This window comes from Dipteris shenzhenensis, chromosome 9 (genome assembly GCF_047967505.1).
Source record: "Dipteris shenzhenensis isolate YYH24624 ecotype China chromosome 9, Dip_SZ_1.0, whole genome shotgun sequence".
Classification (NCBI taxonomy): Eukaryota; Viridiplantae; Streptophyta; class Polypodiopsida; order Gleicheniales; family Dipteridaceae; genus Dipteris; species Dipteris shenzhenensis.
In genome coordinates, this window is record NC_141604.1 from 1,408,579 (window position 1) to 1,432,739 (window position 24,161).

A 24,161-nucleotide genomic window follows, 5' to 3' on the forward strand; every position below is an offset into this window, starting at 1 on the left:
GGTGAAAACCAGTTGTATTTATCTTACAATGTGCAGCCCCATAAGAGAGGAGATGCTATGACAAATCAGAAAAGGTCATTGTACAACTTGTCATCTAATGTGAGCTCGTAGGCAATCACAAAAGGATTGCCGTAAACAATGCTCTGAAGAAAGAGAACTTGAGAAAAGGAAGGTCACCAAAGCCTCTATGATTGTAGTCCTTCTATAAAGTCCATAGAGCCCAATAGGCAACCCAGCTTTAAAGAAGGTCATAACCTGGCCTCATGGGGTGCCGCCCAAAGAGCCAGAAAATCTTGTAGCACTAGGAAAGCGCACTTGCAAAAGCCTTTGCAGAAAGAATTAAAAATCTCTATACTAAGGGCATCTCCAAAAGATGTGAGGCACCAATTCCCAGGGAGCAAAGCATAGATGACAATGATAGGGGCGATATGCCAGCGAGCCATAGCTGCACACTGGCGTCTATGGCTATGGGAGGGGCCTCCTCTCAGGGGACGTTCAGTGGGATCCAAGGGAGTGGTTATTACCCGCTCGTGTGGGGCACACTGTACTCTAATAGGGTGGAGGAGGTGGCTTTCTTCTCTTAGAATAGGTCACCCTTTGCAGCTGGAGGCAGCAGCATTGGCTACCTCAAGGGAAACACACTGGGTCGAGCAGCAGATCATTTATATATACCTAGATGAATCCAAGAATATTCCCAAACTCATCCTCTAAAAACACAACATAGTGCAGTTTCAATCTCACGATAGTCACTCATAAGATTGAAAACCATAAACTCCACCACGCATAGCAGGGACTAGCTACTATGACATCCCCACTGACGTCATCAGCGCCCAACAGTGGGTGTAGACCATGGTATAAAAGTATGCTCTCACACATACAAATCCACACACCCACACATACTTGGGCATCCATTTATACAAAGTCTTTGTACTGAGTTTCTGTCGGCACTCCGGAGGTGAAGGGCAAACTCAGCCATGATGAAGGCTAGCACTAAAGGAGAAGGGTAATCAAAAGGTAGTCCAAATCTCTTCATTCAAGCTACAACTGCTTGTGAAGTCTAAACGATTTCATTTTAGTCTCTCCCAAACAAGCATCTAAATCTAAATCTAGCTGATAGGGCAACGCACCATTTAAGATAGAAAGAATTATCGTAATACCAGTAGCATTGGCTACCTCAAGGGAAGATTTCCTATTTCTTTTGGATGATAGCACACGAGGACTTACCCATTGGTTGGCGCAGGTGGAGATAATCTCCCAGAAGTTCCGGAAGAAGGCCGAAGCCAAGCCATCCTCACCTGGGCACTTCTAGGCCAGGAGAGCCTTGAGGGCCTCCGAGAGCTCCTCATCTGTGAAAGGCTCCTCAAATTTGCTGCATAAGTCCTACGAGACTATTGTCGGAACATGATCCCAAACTAGCTCTCGGGCCACAAGACCAGCATCCTCTCCGTTTGAAAGAGCAGGCTGTAAAAACCCGTGGTCATGTCCAGAGTCTCCTGCAGGTCAGTGTGCATGATGCCCTACGAGTCCCAGAGACGCTATAGCTGTGTGCCTGCTGATCGGGGCCCAGTGGTTTGAAAGAACTGCTTCGTCATCATGTTCCCCTACTATACCCATCGGGCCCGGGAGGAGTGATAGGAGAACTCAGCCCGCCGCAGCTCCGTGTCCTGAAGCTCGAGACGAGTGCTCTCGAGTCTGTCACTAAGCCACTGAGAAATTGGGTCCTGCTCCCTGAGCCTCTCGATGGAGGCGAGGTCTCTCCTCAAAGCCCGCTCACGCTCCTGAAGGGTCCTCCTCCGCCTAAGGGCGTGAGCCTGCAGCTCCTCACTGCTCCTCTGAATCGTATTGGCCACCCACGCAGCCCAGCCCTCACATGGTGCCATTTCTGACTGCTCCCCAATCCCTGCCATGACCTGTTGAATCTCCTCGTCCTGCAGGAGGTCCTCTGGAATGCGGACCCCCTTCTGGGGGAGACTTCGGCGGGGCTGATCCAAGTGAAGTACCAGTGGAGAGTGGTCTGACATCGTGGTACCTACCAGAATCCTGGTAGATCTGCCTCTGTGTAGTGCCCAGTCCCCAACATAGAAACGGTCTAGTCTCTCTAGCAGTCCATCGTGTCTCCGCTGTCCAAAGGAGAAGAGAAGGTTGCCAGGTGTCCTGCTAAAATCTGACTCTATCCACGGGTCTCTGCCACTGATCATGAAAATGAACTACTCCCAGGTGCTACGCTTTGCTGCCGGCATCTCAAAGAACGAGGCGTTGCCCTACTTGTCTTCCCCAAACTCCAGGTTGTTGAAGTCACCTCCAACAATCTAGGAGTCTACATCCGGAAGACACTCTGACAGCCTCCTCCAAAAGGCCGGGCGGTGCTATCTAAACGCTAGGGCATACACGTTCAGGATCCCAATCCTGGACTCTCTCGTCCGAACTCCCATCCAAACTGCATGTCCTGGAATGAGCTCGCCCTGATCGTAGACCTCTGGAGCCAAGGTCTATGAGACTGAGATGCAGACCCCTCCGCTCCGTCCTACTGCGGAGGACCACTCCTCTGGACCTCTCCCAGGGAGAAGGTGATGGCATCATCTGATGTCTGCGGCTGAAAACATGTGCTCCTGAATCATAAGGATGTCCACTGCCCGCCCTAACACTACCATCTCCAACTTCTGGCGGAGTATCAGGTACTGCGGTTGGCTACGAACACGGTCGTGGAGCCCGTGTACATTCCAACTCACTATGGTCCAGCTCATGAGGACTGGGGAGTCGGGAACAAGGCTCTCCTGTGAGTGGGTGCCTGTCCCAAAAAGACTGCCATGTGTGATTTTGCCGGGGGTTTAGAGGGCAAGTAGTCAGTGTCTGTGCAGCGCCGTACTAGGGTGGATACCGGCTCAATACCAATCTTCCGTGCCCACTTCATCATGAAGAAGGCTTCCACCCCGAACAGCTCCGCACACTTCTGGAGAGGCCAGAAGTGTGCCTGCTCCACCTTTGCCTCCAACGGCAATCTGATAACTCCTGTCGCCAAACCACACATCGGCTCCTCGCGCGTGAAGCTCAACTGAAAGTTCACCTCCGCGCCATGGGCGTACCAAAGGTCTAGTCCCTGTGGCCCCATCCACTCGTCCATCATGAGTGTAATCTGATTTTTCAAAATAGCATCGAACACCTTCAAGGATCACTTCTCCAACCCTGTGGAGGCAAATGGAAATCTCCAAACAGGGTGTGTCTGCAACCCCACTGCACTGATCAAACCCCCTTTCCGGGGTTGAAGGACCATGAGCGTTACCTCCAATGGTAGAGGATATGAGTCCGGAACCTCCAGATAGTTCCAGAGTCCCAACCTCCAGAAGTCCCGCGGTAAGGGACACCTAGGCTGGAGGTTGGGAGCTCCTGACCGGGAGGACGAGCCGCGTCCCTCAGGATCCCTCCCTGAACGGACCTACTGCTACGATGAGGAAGCAAAAGGGGGCATCATCGTTCCCTTGCCTGCTGGCAGGGGTGTCGAAGCTGAGGAACCTGTTGCTGAAGTGGAAAGAGGGGCAGCGAGAGAGGGAGGAGTAGGGATGCGGGGGATAGCGGGAGGGGGGCAAGTGGTGAGAGTGACCGTAGAAGGGGGGGCTGAGGGGGGGAGAGGGGATGGGGGGAACCCTGGAGGGGAAGGAGGAAGTGAAGAGGAAGAGGGGGAGGGGGAGGGGGAGGGGGAGGAGGAGGGATAAGGATGACCTCAGGTCCCACCTGTTGGTTAGGCTCGTCGCGACTCTCAATCGGCTCCTTCGTGGCCCCCATCGGGCTAGCGTCTGCGGCTTTCGCCATTGCCACATCTGAAGCTCCTGAGGCTCGCTGCTGCTGCAAGGGTGGGTGCGGAGGCTGAACCTCCGAAGCTGGAGGATCGTCTGGATGGGCGGTGGCCCCTGCCACTAGAGGAGGTAGCTCCTGTTGTTCCTCCTTCGAGGCCTCTCGGTCAACCCTCTCCCTCTCTCTGCGATTGGCCCTTTGCCTGCGGCGCTTGTTGGCCTGCTTGCTTGGTTTCTTTTTCTTTTTAACCTAGGTCCAGTCCCCTTCTAAGGAGGTAACCCAAGGGGTATGAGACTACTGCTGCTCCTGCCTGAGAGGACGCTGGACTCGGGCCTGCTGACTCTGTCTACTTTGCAGAGGAGGTGGGGGAGGCACGCGAGGGAGGCCACGGGGGCACAGTCTCTAGCGAGGTGACCCATTTGTCTGTACCGAAGACACTGACCTGGTAACTCGAAAATCTCCACCCTTTAGCGAAGTGTGCCCCCTTCAAGGGTCTCGAGGAGGATCAACTCTAGAAGGGACTCTAGGCTCTCAACCACCAGTCTGATCCTAGGGACTCCATCATCTGCTAGAACTGAGGCGGCCGCAAGGACTCGAGCACTGTGCCGAATGCCTGACTAATGGAAGGGAGGATGGCCCGATACTCCTTAGGGAGCCCTAGGAAGCGGAGTGTAGCCGAAAAACGTGGAACATGGTGTGTCGTATCCATGTCCTCCATTGTGAATCCATGATACGAAGGAAAGAGGTAAACAAGATGCGGGCCAAGGAGGATGCGGCTCTGCTCCACAAGTGTCGAGGTTGTGAGAACAAGGGAGAAAGCAACGTGAGAGAGCAGGAACAAGAGAGAGAGAGAGCTGAAAATGATAGTTGCAATTAGATCAGTGTAGTACAACTGAATAGAGTGATAGGTTTTGTCTAAGTGACAAAACCTTATCCTTCACTAACCCTAGTTAGTGAACTAACTGTGGTTAGGGGGAAAAACCTCTAAGTGAGGGAAAAGTGCCCCTAACCTACTTATTACATTACATTGGTCACTGCTAAATTACAACAATAATTCTAACACCTCCCTGCAGTGCCAATGTCATGTACAAGGAAATGATCAATCACCAAGAGGAGATAAGTTCAGGGCACTGCGAAATGCCTCAAACTTTTCATTGGAAGTGCTTTGGTGAAAATGTCTGCAACATTGTCATGTGTTGACAAATAGATCATACTGATCTCTCCTGCATGCAACTTCTCTCTGACGTAGTGATAGTGAACCTCAATGTGCTTCGTGCGAGCATGAAACACAAGATTCTTTGCCACTGTAATAGCACTCTGACTATCAGTGAGAATTGGAGAAGGACCCTCCAATGAAAGATGAAGATCAGCAAATAAACGACGCAGCCAAACACATTCAACTGTCGCTGTGAAAGCTGCCCTCTACTCAGCTTCACATGAAGAGGTAGCCACTGTAGATTGTTTCTTGCTTAACCAAGAAATACAAGCTTTGCCCAAAAAGAAACAATTGCCACTTGTGGACTGCCTAGTGTCATAGTCTCCAGCGCAATCTGAGTCACTGTAGGCATGCATCTGCAAGTCACCCCCCCTGAGAAACATCAAGCCAAAAGACTTGGTACCTTGCAAATAACGGAAGATGCGTTTTACAGCCTGCCAATGCATAGTCTTTGGGCTCTGCATATATCTGCTCACCTGAGAAACTGCAAACTCAACATCAGGTCGTGTATTGCAGAGATAAATGAGGCATCCAACAGCCTGACTATAGAGTGTGACATCAATTGATTCACTTGCATCATGCATTGTAAGCTTCAGCCCCGGCTCCATGGGAGTAGCTATGGGCTTACAATCCTGCATGTTGAATCTGTCCAAGAGTTTCTGCACATACTTGGATTGAGACATACCGATGCCACTTTTCTCTTGAGTGAACTGGATCCCCAAATAAAAGTGTAGCAGCCCCAAATCTGACATGTCAAAAGTGGTCTGCAATTCAGCTTTAAAATCTGCAATATTATCTTCATTTGACCCTATGAGCAGTAAGTCATCTACATAAAGAATGATGACTAAAATATCCCCCCCATCCTTCTTGATGTAGGGGGTGCTTTCAGTTGGACTGTTGTGCAGCCCCTTGCTAGTCAGAAAGGCATGAATTTTGGAATACCATGCACGTGGGGCTTGTTTCAGCCCATACAAAGCTTTATTCAGCTTGCATACCTGAAGTGTATTTCCTGAAATTTCAAAGCCTGGAGGTTGTTTGACATAAACCTCTTCCAACAAGTCTCCATTAAGGAAGGCTGTTTTTATGTCCAACTGATGAACATTCCATTGAAAATTTGCAGCCATTGCTATAACTGACCGGATGGTTGTCATTCTGGATGTAGGAGCAAAAGTCTCCTCATAGTCTATGCCCTTTTTCTGAGCATATCCTTTTGCAACCAGCCTTGCCTTGTACCTATCAATGGTGCCATCTGGCTTTCTTTTAACTTTGAAAACCCACTATGTACCTATGGCATGTTTACCTGGTGGCAAATCGACACCTTCCCATGTCTGATTTTTCTGGATGGACTGCAACTCATCGTGCATGGCATTCATCCAATGCACATTATCCTGTGCCTCTTCAAATGTCTCAGGTTCCTCCTCATCAAGAAGAGTACCTGCATAAGTTGATTCAACTGAAAGAGCACCTCCCCTATGCCTTGTTGCACTTCGAGTTCTGCCAGGTAATGGAGCATCAATTTTTCTCTCCCTGAGAGTTTGTAACAGCCAATTTGGGACTGTTTTTGCTGCATGTATATCTGCAATTTCTTGCTGAACAACCTCTTCCACTGCTTGTGGAGGTGGTAAGACATCCTGTGGCTGAATCGGAGCATGTTGATTTGCATCAGATATATCAGCAGGGGAACCCAAGGCAATGGGTAGTAACCCCCCAAAGACATCATCGCAAGAATAAGGCAAATCAAATTCAGCTTGAGTGTGAGCTGAATTTTCTGAAAATATAACATCTCTACTGACAATAATCTTGCGGTGTGACAGGATTGTAAAGACGGTAGCCTTTGCTCTCTGCACTGTACCCAACAAAAATGCATTTGATTGCCTTATCAGACAACTTATGCCGAAACTCAACGGGCACATGAGCATATGCAAGGCATCCAAAGACACGGAAATGATCCACAGAAGGCTTTCTCCCTTGCCAAACTTCATAGGGAGTCTTGGTCTTCAAAGCTTTTGTGGGTGCCCGATTCAAAACATAATTGGCACACATGAGACCTTCAAGCCAAAATTTGTGAGGCAGTTTTTTGCTTTTTAGCATGCATCTCTCCATCTCCATAAGAGTACGATTTTTTCTTTCAGCTTTGCCATTTTGCTGAGGAGTTAGCCTCACTGTAAGCTGATGTACTATGCCCTTGTCTTTCAAAAAAGCATCAAAAAAGTATTTGTCTTTCAAAAAAGCATCAAAACCTGCAGACAAATACTCCCCTCCTCTATCTGTGCGTGATGTCTGTATCTTGAGTGTGGATTCATTCTCAACCATGGCTGCAAAGTGTTTGAAAACCATAAACACTTCTGATTTGCGTTTCAGCCCATAAACCCAAGTGTAGTTGGAGTAGTCATCTATAAAAGTGACAAAGTAAAGATGACCACCCAATGATGGAGTCCTCATGGCACCACAGACATCACTATGGATAAGCTGTAATTTTCGAACAGCTTTTACTGATCCATCCTTCTTAAAAGGAGATCTGTGCACTTTACCAAGAATGCACCCTTCACAAGCATGTGGAGGAGGTGTTTCAAGAGGAGGCAATGCATCAACCATGGCATGTTTTTGAAGCGTCATCAAGCTGCCATAATGCATGTGTCCATATCTGGCATGCCATAACTCTGCATTCTGCATAGCAACAGTAGGAGTGGAAACTGCAAGAGCATGTGCTGGTCTTTTCTCATACATGTCAAGCTGAAAAAGACCACGTAACAAAGTGCCAGACAATCTCAAGGCATAGTCATGCTCTCTGCCATGGACTGCACACTTGTCATCTTCAAAAATGACCTGAAATCCAGCTCTGTTAAGAGTGGACACTGAAAGTAGATTTTTTGTGATACCAGGCACATACAAGACATCAGAAATTTTGAATGTTGAGCCGTCAATGGCTGTAAGTTCAACTTCTCCTGTACCACGAACTGAATAGGAGTTGTTGTTGGCACATGTGACCTTTTTACCAACAGGTGGTGGATGCAGAGATGTGAAAAGACACTTCCTGGAAGTGATATGCTTTGAGGCACCGCTATCAAAATACCATGTATTTTGTGTCTCATTGACACTGAAACCTGATGCATCCTTGGAAGAATCATAACTGCATGTCAGAAAAGCATAAGAGTCATCATTACAAGTGGCTGTACTATCCGGAGCAGCCAACTAAGAGTCTGAAATGCAAGACAAAAAGGCATAGTCGTGCTCCACAAAGTTGGCTGTAGCTTGCTCATTGTCAAATGCATGAGGAGCTGAATCGGAAACAGCCATACCGGAGCTGTTTTTCTTTTCTTTTGCAAGCCTTTTCTTGCATTCTCCAATGTAGTGACCTGGCTTTTTGCAGTAATGACATATTCCCTTCTTCTTGGGTTTACCTGCATCACCCTTAGCCTTTTGAGAAGGCTGTCCTGAACCACTGGAAGGCTGATTTGCTGAAGTCTTTGCCTGTCCCTTTACTTTAGGCTTGAATTTTGAAAGCATGGCATGTTCACCTGCTCGTGAAGCCATGTTTTTCCTGGTCTGCTCTTCCTGCAGCAGAAGTCCTATCAACTCGTGAAAATTGAGAGGCTTTGCACCCCCCCTCAACGACAAATTCAGCGAGGTATGAAAGCTGAGATAAGACTCAGGAAAAGAATTCAGAGTAGTGGTAATCATCTCTGAATCAGGAATGATCTCATCAATATTCAGCAATTGCTCTCGTAAGTCCTGTAGCTTTGTGAGGTGCACTGACATGGAGTCACCCTCTTCCATATGTGTATGAGACAATTCTCTTTTCAAAAAAGACACCCTGGCATCTTTCCGAGCTGCATACATGCTCTCCAAAATATCCCATGCTGCCTTTGAGGTCTTACACGACCAGATATGCCGAATGATGAATCTTTTCACTGAAAGAGAAATACACGACAAAGCTAAAGCATCACGTGAATCCCATCTCTTCTGCTCTGGAGTGGTAGGTATAACTGCACCAATAACTTGTGTTTGCAGCTGTACCCTGTGCACGACCTCTGCCTCCTCCTTGTTGGGGAGGGGTATTAGGTGCCACATTTGCTGGCCGGAACTCATCCCCATTTACATAGTCCCACAAATTACGGGAAATCAGAATATTGCATACCATAAAACTCCAGAGGGAGTAGTTGGTACCATCCAGTTTATCCTCTTGTGAGAGACCACTGAACTGGATATCATTCTGATTTTGCTGGGCCATGTCTGAGAAAGAAAATAGCAAATGCAAATCTGAATTCCCTTACTGGGAATGGAGTGCACAAATCCCAAAAAATACAGCCAAACACTGGCTAAAAATGCAACTCAAATCTCTGTAATGTCTCTGTCAGAAATCTGCCAGAGCATCCAATCTCTCCCAAAACCTACCAAAAGTGCTTCAAAACACTCACAGAAATTAATGTGAACTGAAACCTGCAAAATTGCTCTCCCAACACAAAAGCCCCAATTTGTGGCTTTAAATTGCAACCAGAAAGGGGCAAATGGTCTAAAAGCCCCATATGTTGCACAAATTGCTCTTTGCCTGCAAAAGCCCCAAAATTCACTGCAAAATTGCAGTGAAATTGCAAAAGCCTCAAATGTTGAGGTGAAATTGAGTTGAAATTGGGGCAAATCCACGAAAAGCCCCAAATTTTGCAAAATGCCCAATTCAAAGAATATGCTCAAATCTGCCCAAAAATTTGCTCTGCCAAACAATGGCTCCCTACAAAATGTACCTGCAAAGAAAATAACCTGCACAGAGAGTCTTCTCTAGCACAACACCTGCAAACGAAGCAGTCCCGTACTAGTACGGACTGCTGCAGGGAGATGTGTACGGACATAGAACGTGAGCTGTGCAGCTGGCAAGTGTACAGTCGTCGTACGACAGAGTAGTACGATCGCCATACGTTGTACGATGTACGAACGTTGCTTTCAGGTACAAAAGTTTGTATGCTGTACGAACTGCCTACAGTGTACGTGAACAGTACAAAACATGCGCTGCAGTTATACATGAGTGACGAGCTGTACGACTAACGGTACGGGGGCTGTACGGTCTGGCAACGACGAATTGTACAGAATGTACAGGCAGAGTGTGCGCCTGTGTACGAAATGTACAGAACATGCGCTGTAGTAGGTACGAACGGCATGCAGATGGCATAGGGCGGCAGGGCCTAGTACGAACGTACGGAACAGCCAACGGTGGCTATACGAAATGGTACGAAAGCTATACGGGCTGGGGTTGTACGGCGACGATGCAGTAGCAGAAGCTTGGGCAGGTCACTTGCAGGAGGAGCTTGGGCAAGGAGCTGGGAGCAGGTCCGGGAAGGAACACTGCTCTAATACCAAATGTGAGAACAAGGGAGAGAGCAAAGTGAGAGAGCAGGAACAGGAGAGAGACAGAGAGAGCTGAAAACGATAGTTGCAATAGATGAGTGTAGTACAACTGAATAGAGTGATAGGTTTTGTCTAAGTGATAAAACCTTATCCTTCACTAACCGTACGGTTAGTGAACAAACTGTGGTTAGGGGGAAAAACCTCCGAGTGAGGGAAAAGTGCCCCTAATCTACTTATTACATTACATTGGTCACTGCTAAATTATAACAATAATTCTGATAGAGGTAGTGTCGAGGGAGCTCTGCTGGATGAGGGAAACGCCTCGTCCATAGATAGTGACCTCTTGGATGTGGTCTCCCTCTAATGCCAAGCTCGCCTGGATCCACTCTTGCACATGTCTCCGTGTAAGCGTGAGACCCACAATTCTGCCCACAAGCGCCTTGTCCTCGAGGGACTGAACTGCCTACTGTACCTATTGCTTGTTAGCTAGGGAAAGAAGAACCTTAACGGCTGTGGGATTCGAGGGTGTTGCCATAGAGCCCAAGGTTTTCTTTCGCCTTAACAAGCACAAATGCTCCCGCTGCAAGGAGGAAGATGAAAAAAAAAGAAGGGTGAGGAAGAGCGTCAGAGGGGGAGGCGGAGACGAGGCGGGGTGAAGGAGGGGGCAAGGACGAAAGTGGAAGAAGAAGAGCAAGGAGGGCGAGGCGGAAGAGGAGGGGGGAAGAGAAGGCAAGGACGGAGAGAAGGAAGGAAGGAGAGGACAAGAGGACGGAGATGAGGCGGGAGAGGGGAGCCGACGGGGGAGAGGAGGAGGAAGCGAGAGGCGAAAGAGGCGGAGGTAGTGGGGGACGGAGGTGGAGGCGGAGGCGATGGAGGCTACGATGCTGGCGGAGGTGGCAGGAGGTGGGGGTGACGGGAGGTAGAGCGGAGGAGGCGGCGCAGTGAGCGGAGGGGGAGGAGGCAGAGGCAGAGTGCGGTGGCGAGGGCGAGGGAATGCAGAGGGGGAGCAGAAGGGGATAGACAGGGCGAAGCAGCGGGGCAATCAGGGGAGGCGCGGCGGCTCAGCAGGAGCTCACAGGGAGCAGCTCGCAGCTCCCGTCAAGATAGGGCTCTATACTCTTTACAATACATAGAAGATGGAGTTGGAGATGGAGATGAGTGGTGCTATTTCTATTGCTCTTTCTGTGACCTGCGGACGATGTGACGCTTCTGTCTGGATCCGAAAGTAGAATCACGGCTTTGTGTCTTTAGAAAAGTTGTAGAGGACCTTAAGTCGTTTTTACATCATTGCAATCCAAGTTTTCTGTGAAAAGTTATAGCTCCTGCAAGGAGTGACGAAATTTGTTTCTGCGCGCGGATTTTGTTCGAGCTCAATGATTTGACAGCCCAAGCATGATGCAGCCAGCTCAACGTGGAGGTGTCCATCCTCTTTATCGTTGACCTCTGCTGCCAGTCATTCTCTTGGAGCTGCTGCTGATTTTACAGTTTTTCCCCGCCATGTCCTTCTACTTCCGCCTGCAAATTTTTGCTCCACTTCTCCATCTCTCTGCCATGAAGAAGCTCCAGACCTGTTCCAGCTCATGAAGAACTTACCAAGGTGATCTTTCCATAGTTACACTTGCATTTCTACTCTTTTCCAGCCATGGAGTCTTCCAAATCAACTATCATTTCGTTCGAGAAGTTTTCTGGTAAGAACTTCCCTACATGGCAAACAAAGATGCATCTTGTACTTATGAAAGATGGAGTGTGGCATATTGTTAGTGGCAAGGAGAAAAAGCCACAATCAAATGAAAAGAAAATTGCACACTGGGAGAATCTGAATGACAAAGCTCTTTCTCTCATTGGTTTGAGGTTGGGTGATGAAGTTATTCATCATTTTGATTTTGATTCTACTGCTCACGAATTATGGGCTAAGTTAAATGCTTGTAATGATGAGTCTTGTGTCCTTGAGTCGATAGAGGTTCTCAGCCTTGTATAGTCCTCCTCAAATGATGTTTTATTTCCTTTATGAGTGGTGTGTGGCTTCCTACCAAGTCCTATTATGAAGCCAGGGGGGGGTGTATTGTGGGAGCCTTTCTATTGGCTTTGATCGGTCTCTCTATCAGGCCTGGCCAAGTTCCAGGATGTTGGTGCATTCCTTATACCGATGTGTTCGTCAGGTAGCCATGCTTCATTTGAGCCTCTGAGCTACTTGGGGTGCACAAAGCAGTAGACTCCATCATTGTCATGTTCTGTTCTTGGCTTCATTCCAGTATTCCCTCACCTTTCCTTCATGGGGGGATGTTGGAATATGAAGTCAAAGTGAGTGTATTTGTGTGTCCTAGGTCCCTAGGACTTATTTTAAAGTCTAGTGAGTCCTAGACAGTGCCACATGTCATATGGGAGATTATCCCATATGCATTGTGACTTTCTAGAGTCTAGAGGCTCACACTATATAGTCTTGTACAAGTCTTGAGTCTTTTCATATCATCCCATATGCATTGTGACTTTCTAGAGTCTAGAGGCTCACACTATATAGTCTTGTACAAGTCTTGAGTCTTTTCATATCAGTTAACATCAAGCTATCTACATGTGAGTATTTTGGTTCATTGCTATTGCCTACTTCCATTTGAGTTCATTTCCATTATGCTTGCAATCTTTCCTTTCCTTTCCTAGAGATAGCTTGCCACATGTTCCTTCAATATGCTCAGTATAAGCAATAGTTATTGGAAAAATCTTCATTGTTTTGTGGAAATCACTAGTGCATGTGTAGCCATGGATGCCTACACAGGATTATCAGAGTCTTCTTCAACATAAATGCCCTGTGTGGGTGGAGGTGGTCGATGTGCCTTGATATTCTTTGCTTATGTGATGCCCTAGGATCCGCTTTTTGATCCGTCTGCCTCTCTTCTGACTCACTGTCCGGTCTGGATTACCCTCAAAGCATTGCCTCTGCCTCTTCTTCAGCATCTTCCTACTCTTGCAGTGCTTTTGGGGAGGCCTCTACATGTTCCGAGACAGGAGTTTTTGTAGGCTACCCGGGATGTTCGCCTTTGTATTTTATGGGATATGATGCAGCCCGTGCCCTCTACTCTGGATCTTGATTTGGGATTTGCCCATCCGATGCGCATCAAGCTGCATTTTGCCTCTTCTCCTACAGCATGTTATCGGTGCCAGCAGGTTGGTCATTTTGCACGTGCTTGCCCTTCTGCTTCAATGCCTGCTTCTCCTACTCCTTCCACTGTGAAGGTTACTATTCCTTCTCCTCCGGTTTCTGCTAAGGCTTTCTTGGATAAGCCTTCTTTTACTGCTCCAAAGCATTACTGGAGGAAGGTAGAAAAATCACAAGCCAATCTTTCTCTTGTTGAAGAAGTTTAGGATCCGACTTTTGTTTAGCATCATCAGCCTCCTTCTCCTCAGAATATGGATGTGCCCCTTGCAGAGGGGATCATGCAGGATGCTGCACATGCTCTTTCTCACGTTGATCCTCAAAGTGAAGCTGAAATGCTGTGTCCTGCTTTATCAGATGCAACTCTTTCATTCTCCGCTTGTGCCCACTGGAAAGGTCTCTCCTCTCCCCCCCTCTCCCCCCCCGCTCCCCTCTCCCCCCCCTGCCAGCTGCCCCTACACTCCCCGCCCCCCTCCTCTCCCCCGTCGCCTCCTCCTTCACCCCTCCCTTCCTAACCAGCCCCCTCCCTTCCTCTCCCCCACCCTCCTTCCCCTTCCCCGCCAGCCCCCTCCCTCCCTTCCTATCTCGCCCCCTCCTTTCCTTTCCTCTCCCCCGCCCTCCCTCTCCCTCCTCGCTCCCTCCCTTCCTAGCTTCTCCCCCCCCGGCTCCTTTTCTCCTCTTCCTCTCTCTCCTTCCCTCTATGGGGCATATGTGGTACAAACAGTGCTCTATGGGGTAGAGGTGTGGGGGGGGAGTATACCATCATCAAAATGGAATGATGTAGAAAAAATACAGAAATCTTTCATTAGAAGACACCTTGGCATCAAGGCTACCACACCCTACTCTCTCCTACTCCTAGAGATAGGATGCATACCCATAGAGTTGCATGCCTTCAAGAGAGTACTCAGATACATCACAAAGGTCAAGGGCATGAATAATGAAAGGCTGCCAAAGAGGGCATGGGTAGAAAGTCAAAAGTCCCAAAAGACGAATAAGGGTAAGATTTTGGCATCTGGATGGGCACTAGATTTAAAAAAATGGTTCCAAAAATGGGAGGTAGAGAGATACTTGGACTACTCTCCAGAGGAGGTAGATGAGGATGCCTTTCATCATGACCTGCTGAATGCACTACACAGGAAAAGGCAAACAGCTGAAAACAGAGATAAGTTTGAGTACTACCATACATTTATCAACCCCGAATATTGGGCTACTTATACAGGAAGAGAAACAGCCATGCAGAAGTACATTTGCACACCTATGGCAATACATAAGTGAAGAGCTTTGGCCTCACTTCGCACCCGATCACACCAGCTGCAGATTGAAATAGGAGGATGGAAAGATATGCCAAAAGAGAGCAGAATATGCCAATTATGTGACCAGGGAATGGCAGAAACTGAAGAACACATGGTAATGATATGCCCTTACTATACCCACATCCGGAAAGCATTTAGCTCTCTTCTCGAGGGACATAACAGACTGGCTGATATGCTACATAGCGGGTCACCCCCAGCTTTAGGAACGTTTGTCTATAAGCTTTTCAAGCACAGAAACTCACCTAAGACATAAAGGTAGTTTCTCTTAATACCCTCCCCTCCAAGGGAGGAGACTTTGTGTACGAGGATTTTGTATTGCTCAGGTCCCATAGGCCGATTTTTGGTCTTTAGAGGACGATAATATATTCTTCTTCTTCTTCTTCTTCTCCTATTCTCCTTCTTCCTGCGCCCGTGTTCCACGGCGTCCTGGGCAGCAGTTTCACGGATGGAGCTTTTTCAGTGTTTGAATCGGTCCTTTCACTTCGATTGGCGAATGGATCCCCATTCAGCCAATCTTCGTCCACCTCCACCGGCCGCGAGAACCGTCATTTTCTCAGAAGACGAGTTGCAGCAGCTCAAGAAAGATGTGGAACTAGAAGGCTCCACATCACTTTTCGCTTGGATCTTTGGGTCACACCCTTCTAGATCACAGGCCAGAGACTGGATGCTGGCGGCATTACCAGGAGATCTCGCCCCACACCTCAAGGATATTTGACTTTTGGGACGTGGATTCTTCCAAGTGGTTTTCGACTCCCACGAGTCCACAGCCCTTGTTCTCAAAGCTAATCCTCTAGCTTTGGATTCGAGGAGGATCTTTCTTTTGCCCTACACCTTGGGCTTCAATCTAGTCGAGGAGGACAGTCAGGTCACATCACTGTTCATTAGATTTCCTGGTCTTCCTCAGGTCTACCATGGACTTCTTGCTACTATCAAAGCCACATTCGGAGTGGTCACTGAGATCCCCCCACTTCCTGGCATGCCTTCTTCCTCGGCAGAGGCAGTCAGAGCGGACGGGGTGCCTCAAGTTAGGGTCATTGTCTCTGACCCTAACATCTCAGACGACCACATCGTGCTTCAACGCCCATATGGCTCTCTCTTTCGACAGAGAGTCAAGATTGCAGGTAGACAGGACCAGTGCAGGATTTGCAGGACCCTTGGGCACTTTGCTAGGGACTGCCCAAGGAAGAGAAAAAGACCCAAGAGGTCTTCTGGTGCAGCTCCTTCACGTACTACCTCAACTGCACCTCCCCAGTGCCCTGTACCACGCACTCCAGGACCACCAGGAGCAGCAGGGCGCCCTGCTTCGCACACCCCAGGACCACCAGGGGCAGCAGGGTGCCGAAAGCCCGCAGCACATCCAGTACCACGACGGAGAGCGATCAGAGCGGCTCCTTTACCTCAGGAGGAGACCTTTGATCTGGTTCAAACAGACGCCATCCAGACTCCAGAGGTAGATGTTGCTGCAGCCCCAGACACTATAGTTCCATGTCAGGAGGGGCCTTTAGATGCACCAGTACCAACCCCAGTCACTTTGGTTTCTTGTCATGACGGGGCTACCGATACTTCTTCCCCACAGACTGTTCCTAGCACAGTCAGGACGACCGAGGGAATGCATGCACAGATGAGGACTCCAGATTCCTCTTCAGCCCTGCCATAGGCCTCCTCAGCCCCCAACTCCAGTTCTGTTGATAGAGGCCTGGCAGGTCCTTCTCCTCCATCTTCCACGAGTGCATGTCTTCTTCGCACTCCTCGGCCAGACTTGCTTCTCAGGAACTCTTTTTCGGCACTCACAGACTCGGCGACTTTCATGGATGATGAGGAGTTTGTGCCCTCCACCTTAGGGGTCCCGGTCATTGGGATTCCTTTTGATAGGGCCTCCCCCTCAGCAGGTGTGGGGATCCTTTCACTTGTTGAGTTTCCTGCCCTCAGCAAGAGTGTTTCGGCCCAAGGGAAGCTAGTCTCCTCTATTAGGTCGGGTAAGCCTTTCCACCCAGCATCCTCCTGTCGATAAGGATAGTCAACTGGAACATGCAGGACCTAGGCGGAGTTCCACACCATCGCCGTAGGCAGCTGATCCGGAATCAGCTTCATCCAGGTGTCACTGGAGGTGCTATTGATATCCTTCTTATCCAAGAATACAAGTTGGATGCCAGTGATTGCTCTAAATCTGGCAAACTTCTTTCAGGACATACCTTCTGGTCGCCTGCTATAGGCACAAGGGGAGGTACTTGCATTTCGGTCTCTCCTTCTATTTTACCCTTGGTTGCTGGTCATGGTATTATCTCCCCCTCTAAGAGCTCAATGCATCATTATTTTGATTGGAGGGCATAAGATTGGTCTTCTCAATCTGTATGCCCCCAACAACAGAGGGGAGTGAGTCTCCTTTTGGAAGGAGTTACTATCTTGGGCCCCCATTGCAGATTCTTGGATCATTGGTGGCGATTTCAACATGGTTGAGTTACCATCAGACAAAAAGGGAGGCAGACAAGGTGGAATTCATTCTTTTGGAGAGGGCAATCTGGGATGCCTTTCTCTTTCAGTATAGTGGCAGGGACACTTGGCTTGATGATGCCTTTCATGTTATGCCACAGTCACTCGTGTACTCTTGGTCGAACAGGAGCGTACACATGCCCATCCATGCATGTATTGACAGATTTTATGTAGATGATTGGGCACTTGACAAAGGCGGATCTGTATCCAGTTCTACTGGGGTTACCACTTTAGATCATTTTCCAGTGGTGTTGCAGATTCTTGAACCTCATTGGAGAGGACGCTCTGCCAGTGTCAGGATTCCGGATGCCTTTTATGCAAAGGAGAGCCTCACGGAGGATATTTTACAGTTTTGGGTTTCTCACATATAGGGTGGAGTTGTCCGCCCATCTCAGGTAGCTGCAGCCTTATCCGGAATTAGTGACTATTATCATACAGTCGTTGATTCCAAGAGACGTGAGATTCTCAGACGTGAGATTGGTATACGCCAGCAGTTAGCGCCCCTTCAGAGGGAAGAGCAGAAGAGGCCCACTGATGCTTGGATTCAGGAGCGCCTTGCTGCAGCAAGGGCTCATATACAGATATTGTTGGATCAGAGAGCAGAGAATGCCTTTCATGCACGGGAATCCTTTTCGATTCAGATGGGTGGCAGGGTCAACAAATACTTTTTCTCTACTCATTGACCCAGACATAGTAGAGATAGTGTCTCGCAGCTTGTTGACTAAGACGGGGTGTTACAATCAGATCCTGATGCCGTCATGCGTGTAGCTTCATATTTTTTTGCATCCCTTTTTACTGCAGATCCGGGCACACATGCCATAGATGTTGCCAGAGAGGTTATTTGGCAGTGTATCCTTGTATTGGTGATGAGATGTATGTTTCTCTTGATGCACCTTTCACCAATGCAGAATTCAAGACTGCATTACTTGCCCGTCACAAGGGCAAGTGCCCAGGTTCGGATGGACTTACCCCTTCGTTTTTTATTACTTTTTGGGAGCTAATTGGTAATCACATTACATTAGCCCTGCAGGGCGTGTGGGACTCTGGAGAGATGCCTGACTCACTTACAGATGGTCTCATTCATCTCATCCCAAAGGCAGGTAATAGGAATCTAGTGTCACAATGGAGACCCATCACTTTATTGGGCACTTTTTACAAGATTTTGGCGAAAGCCATCAACTCAACTACTCCTCCAGTTGGGGCTTGCCATTCTTTGGAAAGAGACACAAGCTTTGTTCCCTTAATTTTCAGCATAACAAGCGGTCAGCTTTCCGGGAATGTTTGGATCACTGGTATATGCTTAACGCAATATGATGCACACTTGCTATATGTGGGTTGATTATGCATTTCCACATTTAAATCATGCTCCACTTTGGTTGCCATTATCTTTTTACGAAGTGAAAAATGATAGCACATGCTAGCCTCGGAGCATGTGCATCGGACTCAACTACTCCTCCAGTTGGGGCTTGCCATTCTTTGGAAAGAGACACAAGCTTTGTTCCCTAGCTATAATTTTCAGCATAACGAGCGGTCAGCTTTCCGGGAATGTTTGGATCATTGGTATATGCTTAATGCAATATGATGCACACTTGCTATATGTGGGTTGATTATGCATTTCCACATTTATATTATGCTCCACTTTGGTTGCCGCTATCTTTTTACGAAGTGAAAAATGATAGCCTACCGGATAAAAGGCTGCTTATTATAAATAATAGCTACTTGCAGCATGAGGCATACAAAGACATGGTGCGTGATGCCATTGTTCCTCTTTGGCACACCGCCACATTGATGTTGACTATGCATGGACTGCTGTCACCACAATGTAAATATCCTAAGTCAAAGTATAGTTCACCATTTATTTGATCATAATTAAAGAGTTTTATATGTGTTAATTATGGTCAAAGAGTTCTTTTAATGGTCAAAGGATTGACTACGGTCAAAGATACTTGACTCTAGTCAAGTAAACCTGACTTCGATCGGGGAGACTTGGTTTATTACCAAGAGGGTTAACCCCGGTTAACCAAGATGTGCCAACTTCGGTTGGAGAGTTGTGCCAACTTCGGTTGGAGAGACTTGGCTATAATTAAGGCGCCTCGACCCTTGGTCAAAGCTCCTTAATTATAATCAAGAGTGTTGACTCCGGTCAACCATAGAATAAATATATATTTTTATATTTGTTTAGGTGTGCACATGTATTCAGTGGGGACGCCCACCGTGACTAGAATTAGTCCACAGTGTGTTATTTGCATGCAAAGCGCTAACAATTAATGGGTGCCATGGTGGTGCGCTTTAATTAATTGTTGCAGGTAGGAAGAGTTATTTTTCCTAAGCGTTACGAGAGCCTAATAAGCATCTAGGAGGCGGTTCGTGTGACCAAGTGCTTTGAAGACTCCAGAATGGCCCTTAGTGGCATGTAATAGGACTTAGTCTAAATTTTAGACAAGTGGCATGTTGCCAATTTGAAATGAGCTTGAAGCTCTTGTAATGAAGGATTCACGCTTTGGATTAGAGGGTGTATCAGACAGCTCTACGCTGAACTTTTGTAACAGATTCTCTTCAAGTAATAAAATACCTTGGGGGGGTCCAGCCCGACATGTTGTCCTGGGCCCTAGTGTCTCTGTTGAGAGAGAGAGAGAGGGAGAGCAAAAAGGGAAGTGTGCTTGCTGTCTTTTACGAAGGAGGTTCGTAGTGAATCAAAGAGTAATTGCTGTCTTTCAAGAGCGAGAGGTATTTCATTGTGCTTGCTGTCTTTTACGAAGGAGGTTCATAGTGAATCAAAGAGTAATTGCTGTCTTTCAAGAGCGAGAGGTATTTCAACTGCCTTTGTTACCCCTGCGCAGTATGTAATCTGTGAGTATGGCAACAACTACATGCATAGCCTTAAGACCAATCCTTCATTGTTGCCCTTCACGGCTTGAATGTCTCCCTAGTTTTAAGGGATCACCTAGCTAGCTTCCTATGCTCGGAGCTCGGCAATAGGCTGCTTCTCAATCAAAACAATTTGCGCGCCAGTTCAGTTGCCTGAATCAATTGTCATTAGGATTCCACTTATTGAGTTGCCTTGGTGCTGGTGGATGTTCATTTGCTGGGGTGGGCTTTACTGATGAAGCTCTTGGGGTCATCCTTGCCATCGATGCCCCCCCAGCTGCTGAATCCAGATCTTTATCATCCCTTTTCTATATCTTCGATTGAGAGAGCTCGGTGGGTTGGCCAAAAGTTGCAGCACCTCCTCGGCCTAGAGCTCATATCTCTGCTGCCATATACCGTAAAAAATCATGGACACCTCACCATGTACATCATTGAGCTTTACTTTTGAAACTAGTACTTTTTCGGAGGCAAGATCCAATTGTGCTTCCAAAATTTTGACGTGAACCTTTAGGTTGATATTTTCTTTCGTGACTCGGTCTACATTCTCTGTTGTCGCTCGGCCTTTACTCCCTCTCTTTAGACTGGTTTGTTTTTCTAAATTTCATTAAACTGTTAAATTTTCGAAGTGGAAGTTGCTGTCAAAGCCCCAACTCTCACTATGTGATGGGGGGTTGTTTCTCACATTCAGGGGTGTCCAAGTAGCCAGCAATGCCACACAACTCTTCCTTCCCCCGGAGCATCAAACACCTGAAAGGTATGTCTATTGCAAAATATGCTTGCATGATCCATGGACACCCTAAGAGGCACTCGAACCAATCTGCCCATGAGATGCCAGATTAGACTCTTTGATCTATAATCAACAACTAATAGGCTTTGTCTGTCAGAATAAAAAGTTTCAAGAGTATTGCAGGATTTTTTCATGCTCTGATCAGAGAGAATTTCCAGCAGCTTCTATTTCATATGGAGTCCCACATGAGCATCTAAATCTAGCTGATAGGGCAATGCACCACTTAAGATAGAAAGGATTATCGCAATATCAGCAGGCTGCACCATGGATGAAAACTTCACAAGGTGAAATTTGCATGTCCGCTAACACGGAAGAAGCATATAGCTAGATGAATCCAGGACATTATGTTAGTAAGCTTAGCATAACTAGTCCAGTTACATTAAAGTTAGCCTTAACAAAACAATTCTATTTCCATTGTATCCATTATGTTATGCACCAAATGGTCTTAACAAGAACTTTCGAATTCTGCTGAAATGGTTTATTTTCGAATTTCGCTAAACTTTCGAATTCTGTTGAAATGGTTTATTTTTACAATATGAAGTCCATTCTTTGAGCTTGAGATCAGAATGGTTGCTTCTTTTCAACGACTTTCAAAAGAGTACTCGTTTCAATTTGGTCTTGAAGAAATTGTGCTTGTAGTAGCATTTCCACTGCCCACCATTGAACCCTTATTTTCTATATTTCAAAATTCTCTTCAAAAAAATTCTAAAAGGTACGTGTTCTAAGGGGGTAATTTTCAAGCAATTTTAACAGGCCGTTGTCAAATTCCCAATCGGTATGCCCATTTCTCAAGAACGAAAATTCCTTTGGTATTCCAAAAAAAATCATGCGCTACAATCCAGTGAGAGAACACGGATTTTCTGTCCAATGAAATTGATACCAAGAACTTCAGAAACATTACGGTGAAGGCGACCCGCACTAGCCTTTTCGCAGACCAACGGCGCTATTGTCGTGGGAGTAAGAGCCAGAAAGAACACTTTTCGAATGAGGAGACAAACAGAAAACGAATAAAGTTCACTGCAATTATGGACCAGTAATCTTGAAGAAGCAGCGAGAACTTTTTGGCAGCGTCGTGTTTAATATTAAGACGAAAATGTTCCGAACGAGTCCCGCTTACGAAAAACGGGAAAGACAGTTTAATCTTCCAATTACTTGTACGAATGAAATCCGCGTGACAGGTTGATGATGAGGATCGAAAAGCGCAGTTCTGTCTCCAAATTTTTCCGCAGCTGTCCTCCAAATATCGGGTAAAGCCTTCCATTCGGTTGACCCAAAGACTCCGTCACTTTGACTTGCTTCCAGTCCTGAAGCAATCTTCCTTGTATTATCTACATTTTGTAAAGGCTGCAGAATTTATATAACGTAAGTGATGTCAGAGACCTTGGATACGCAATCTTCAATACAACAAAACAGAGTCATTCGATGCCTTTGTTGAAACGCACCGAAATATACGCGAGAGAGAGAGAGAGGGCCGGGGGGGGGGGGCGGGGGGGAATCCTATCCGCTGCCAAGTGAGGCGGGAAGCGCAAACGCGCAATGGGATTAATAGAAAAGTTCTACTGATGTTGACACCGCGCGAACGGTTAACGCAGGACGCGCGCGGTCTTCAATACTGTGATCGAAAAACCATGGTCGAAAGCCCTACCGGGAACTAGAAAGACGGTAGTACTTCTAGAATTGGGGGAGAAAAAAAGTTCCAATCGGTGCACCTGAACGGTGCAGCGCAATCGGTCGAAAAGATACGCGTGACGGTGCGATAGGAGATTCCGATTAACGCCTATCAAAGGTAATCTCTCCCATTGCCGCTGCAAACGTTGCATCCTGCAGGCGACATTCTGAGAACCTAGGTGCTTGGAGTCGCCTGCGACGTTGGGAAGTCCATGAAGGGGGACTGCGAAGGACATATTGGTGAGCATGAGGAAGGCGGGGGAAGCAGGAGGAGGAAAGGCAAGGGGCTGGGAAGGGGGACTTGGGGGGGGAGGGGCGAAATTCCAGGCTATGGTGTAGGGATTCGAGATTGGTGCTGCAACAACCAAAGTGATGCGGCGATTGTGAGGGAGTGGTGCGGATTGGGAGATGGACCGAGAAGTGAGGAAATGGAAGCGAAGGTAACGGGAAAGCGCCTAGAAATGGAAAATGTTGAAGATGAAGCTTGGCTATGGCGGATGGCGAATCTCGTCATTGATTTGGTGGCTCGATGAGGAAGACGATCAAACCTTTTGGTTCGCCTTTTGTTGCCAACTCGACTTCACACGTGGACGCATCCTACCTGGCCAATTGGACACCTTGGACTGCACTCCTTTCACAACAGCCCTCTTCTTGTTCTTCTCCTTCTTCTCACCAAACTCTCCAATCTGTCGCTCGGGACACGTCGTCTCCTCACTCTTTAGCGCTTCCTCTGTCGGTAAGCTTTTGTCAGAGGATGCAACACAACTGTTTCTACACCCAACCTTGGGCAACCAAGCCTCCCAAAGGTGGCCTCCGCCATGGCAAAATCTCACAAACCACCTTGCATTTTGTAAAGCCAGATTATGTTTTGCATAGATTCTAGCATTATGTGTGATGATGCTCCACAACTCCTAGCTTGACTTTGCCCCATAACAAGAATCCACCTCCACACACTCATAACATCCATAAAGATAGAAATTCCCTTCATCAATATCATGGTCCCCTTAGAGGCCCCTAGATATTCCAAGAGCGAGGAATTCATGTGGACAAGCAATGACAAGCATGTACATGAGGCAAATAGTAAACATACCCTCACTCCCACAACTTCATGTGGACACTCGTGTACTTGAGGCATATATTTAAAGAAAGATGCCCTTCAAAGTCTTAACCACTTTACTTTGCACCCTTTATTCTCCCTAGGAATCGAAAGTCAACACTCTTTCCCTTCCAACAAGTAATGATCAATAATCTAGATTGATTTGACTAACAAGTAATGCCTTCACCATCTTCAGTGATGGAGAATACCACATATGGCCTGTATAACTCAAACAAACTGACGTGCAGACAAAGTCAATTGGATAATCCTTAAACTGTGTGGGGTAACTTATTTGAAACAAGTTCCCATCTTATCCTTACGTTTCTATTAGACCTATTTGGTAAATGGTAACCATCTTGGGTTGCCCTAACAATAAGTCAAACCCCATAGATGACCATGAAAAACCCAATTACGAACATACAAAATGAAACAACCTCGGAAGGAGG

At 47.3% G+C, this 24,161-nt stretch overlaps 1 protein-coding gene across 1 annotated transcript in view; it reads right to left on the minus strand.

Moving 5' to 3' along the window:
- LOC147898051 (long-chain-fatty-acid--[acyl-carrier-protein] ligase AEE15, chloroplastic-like) overlaps positions 1-23,135 on the minus strand; it is a 250,532-nt gene extending 227,397 nt beyond the window's left edge. The window contains exons 1-2 of the mRNA XM_087379362.1: positions 22,661-23,135; positions 22,104-22,295 (exon numbers count right to left, since the gene is read on the minus strand). Coding sequence (XP_087235488.1) covers positions 22,104-22,295; positions 22,661-22,867 — 399 coding nt within the window. The 5' untranslated portion in view covers positions 22,868-23,135. The remainder of the gene's footprint in view (positions 1-22,103; positions 22,296-22,660) is intronic.
- Between the last annotated feature and the right edge of the window lie 1,026 nt (positions 23,136-24,161).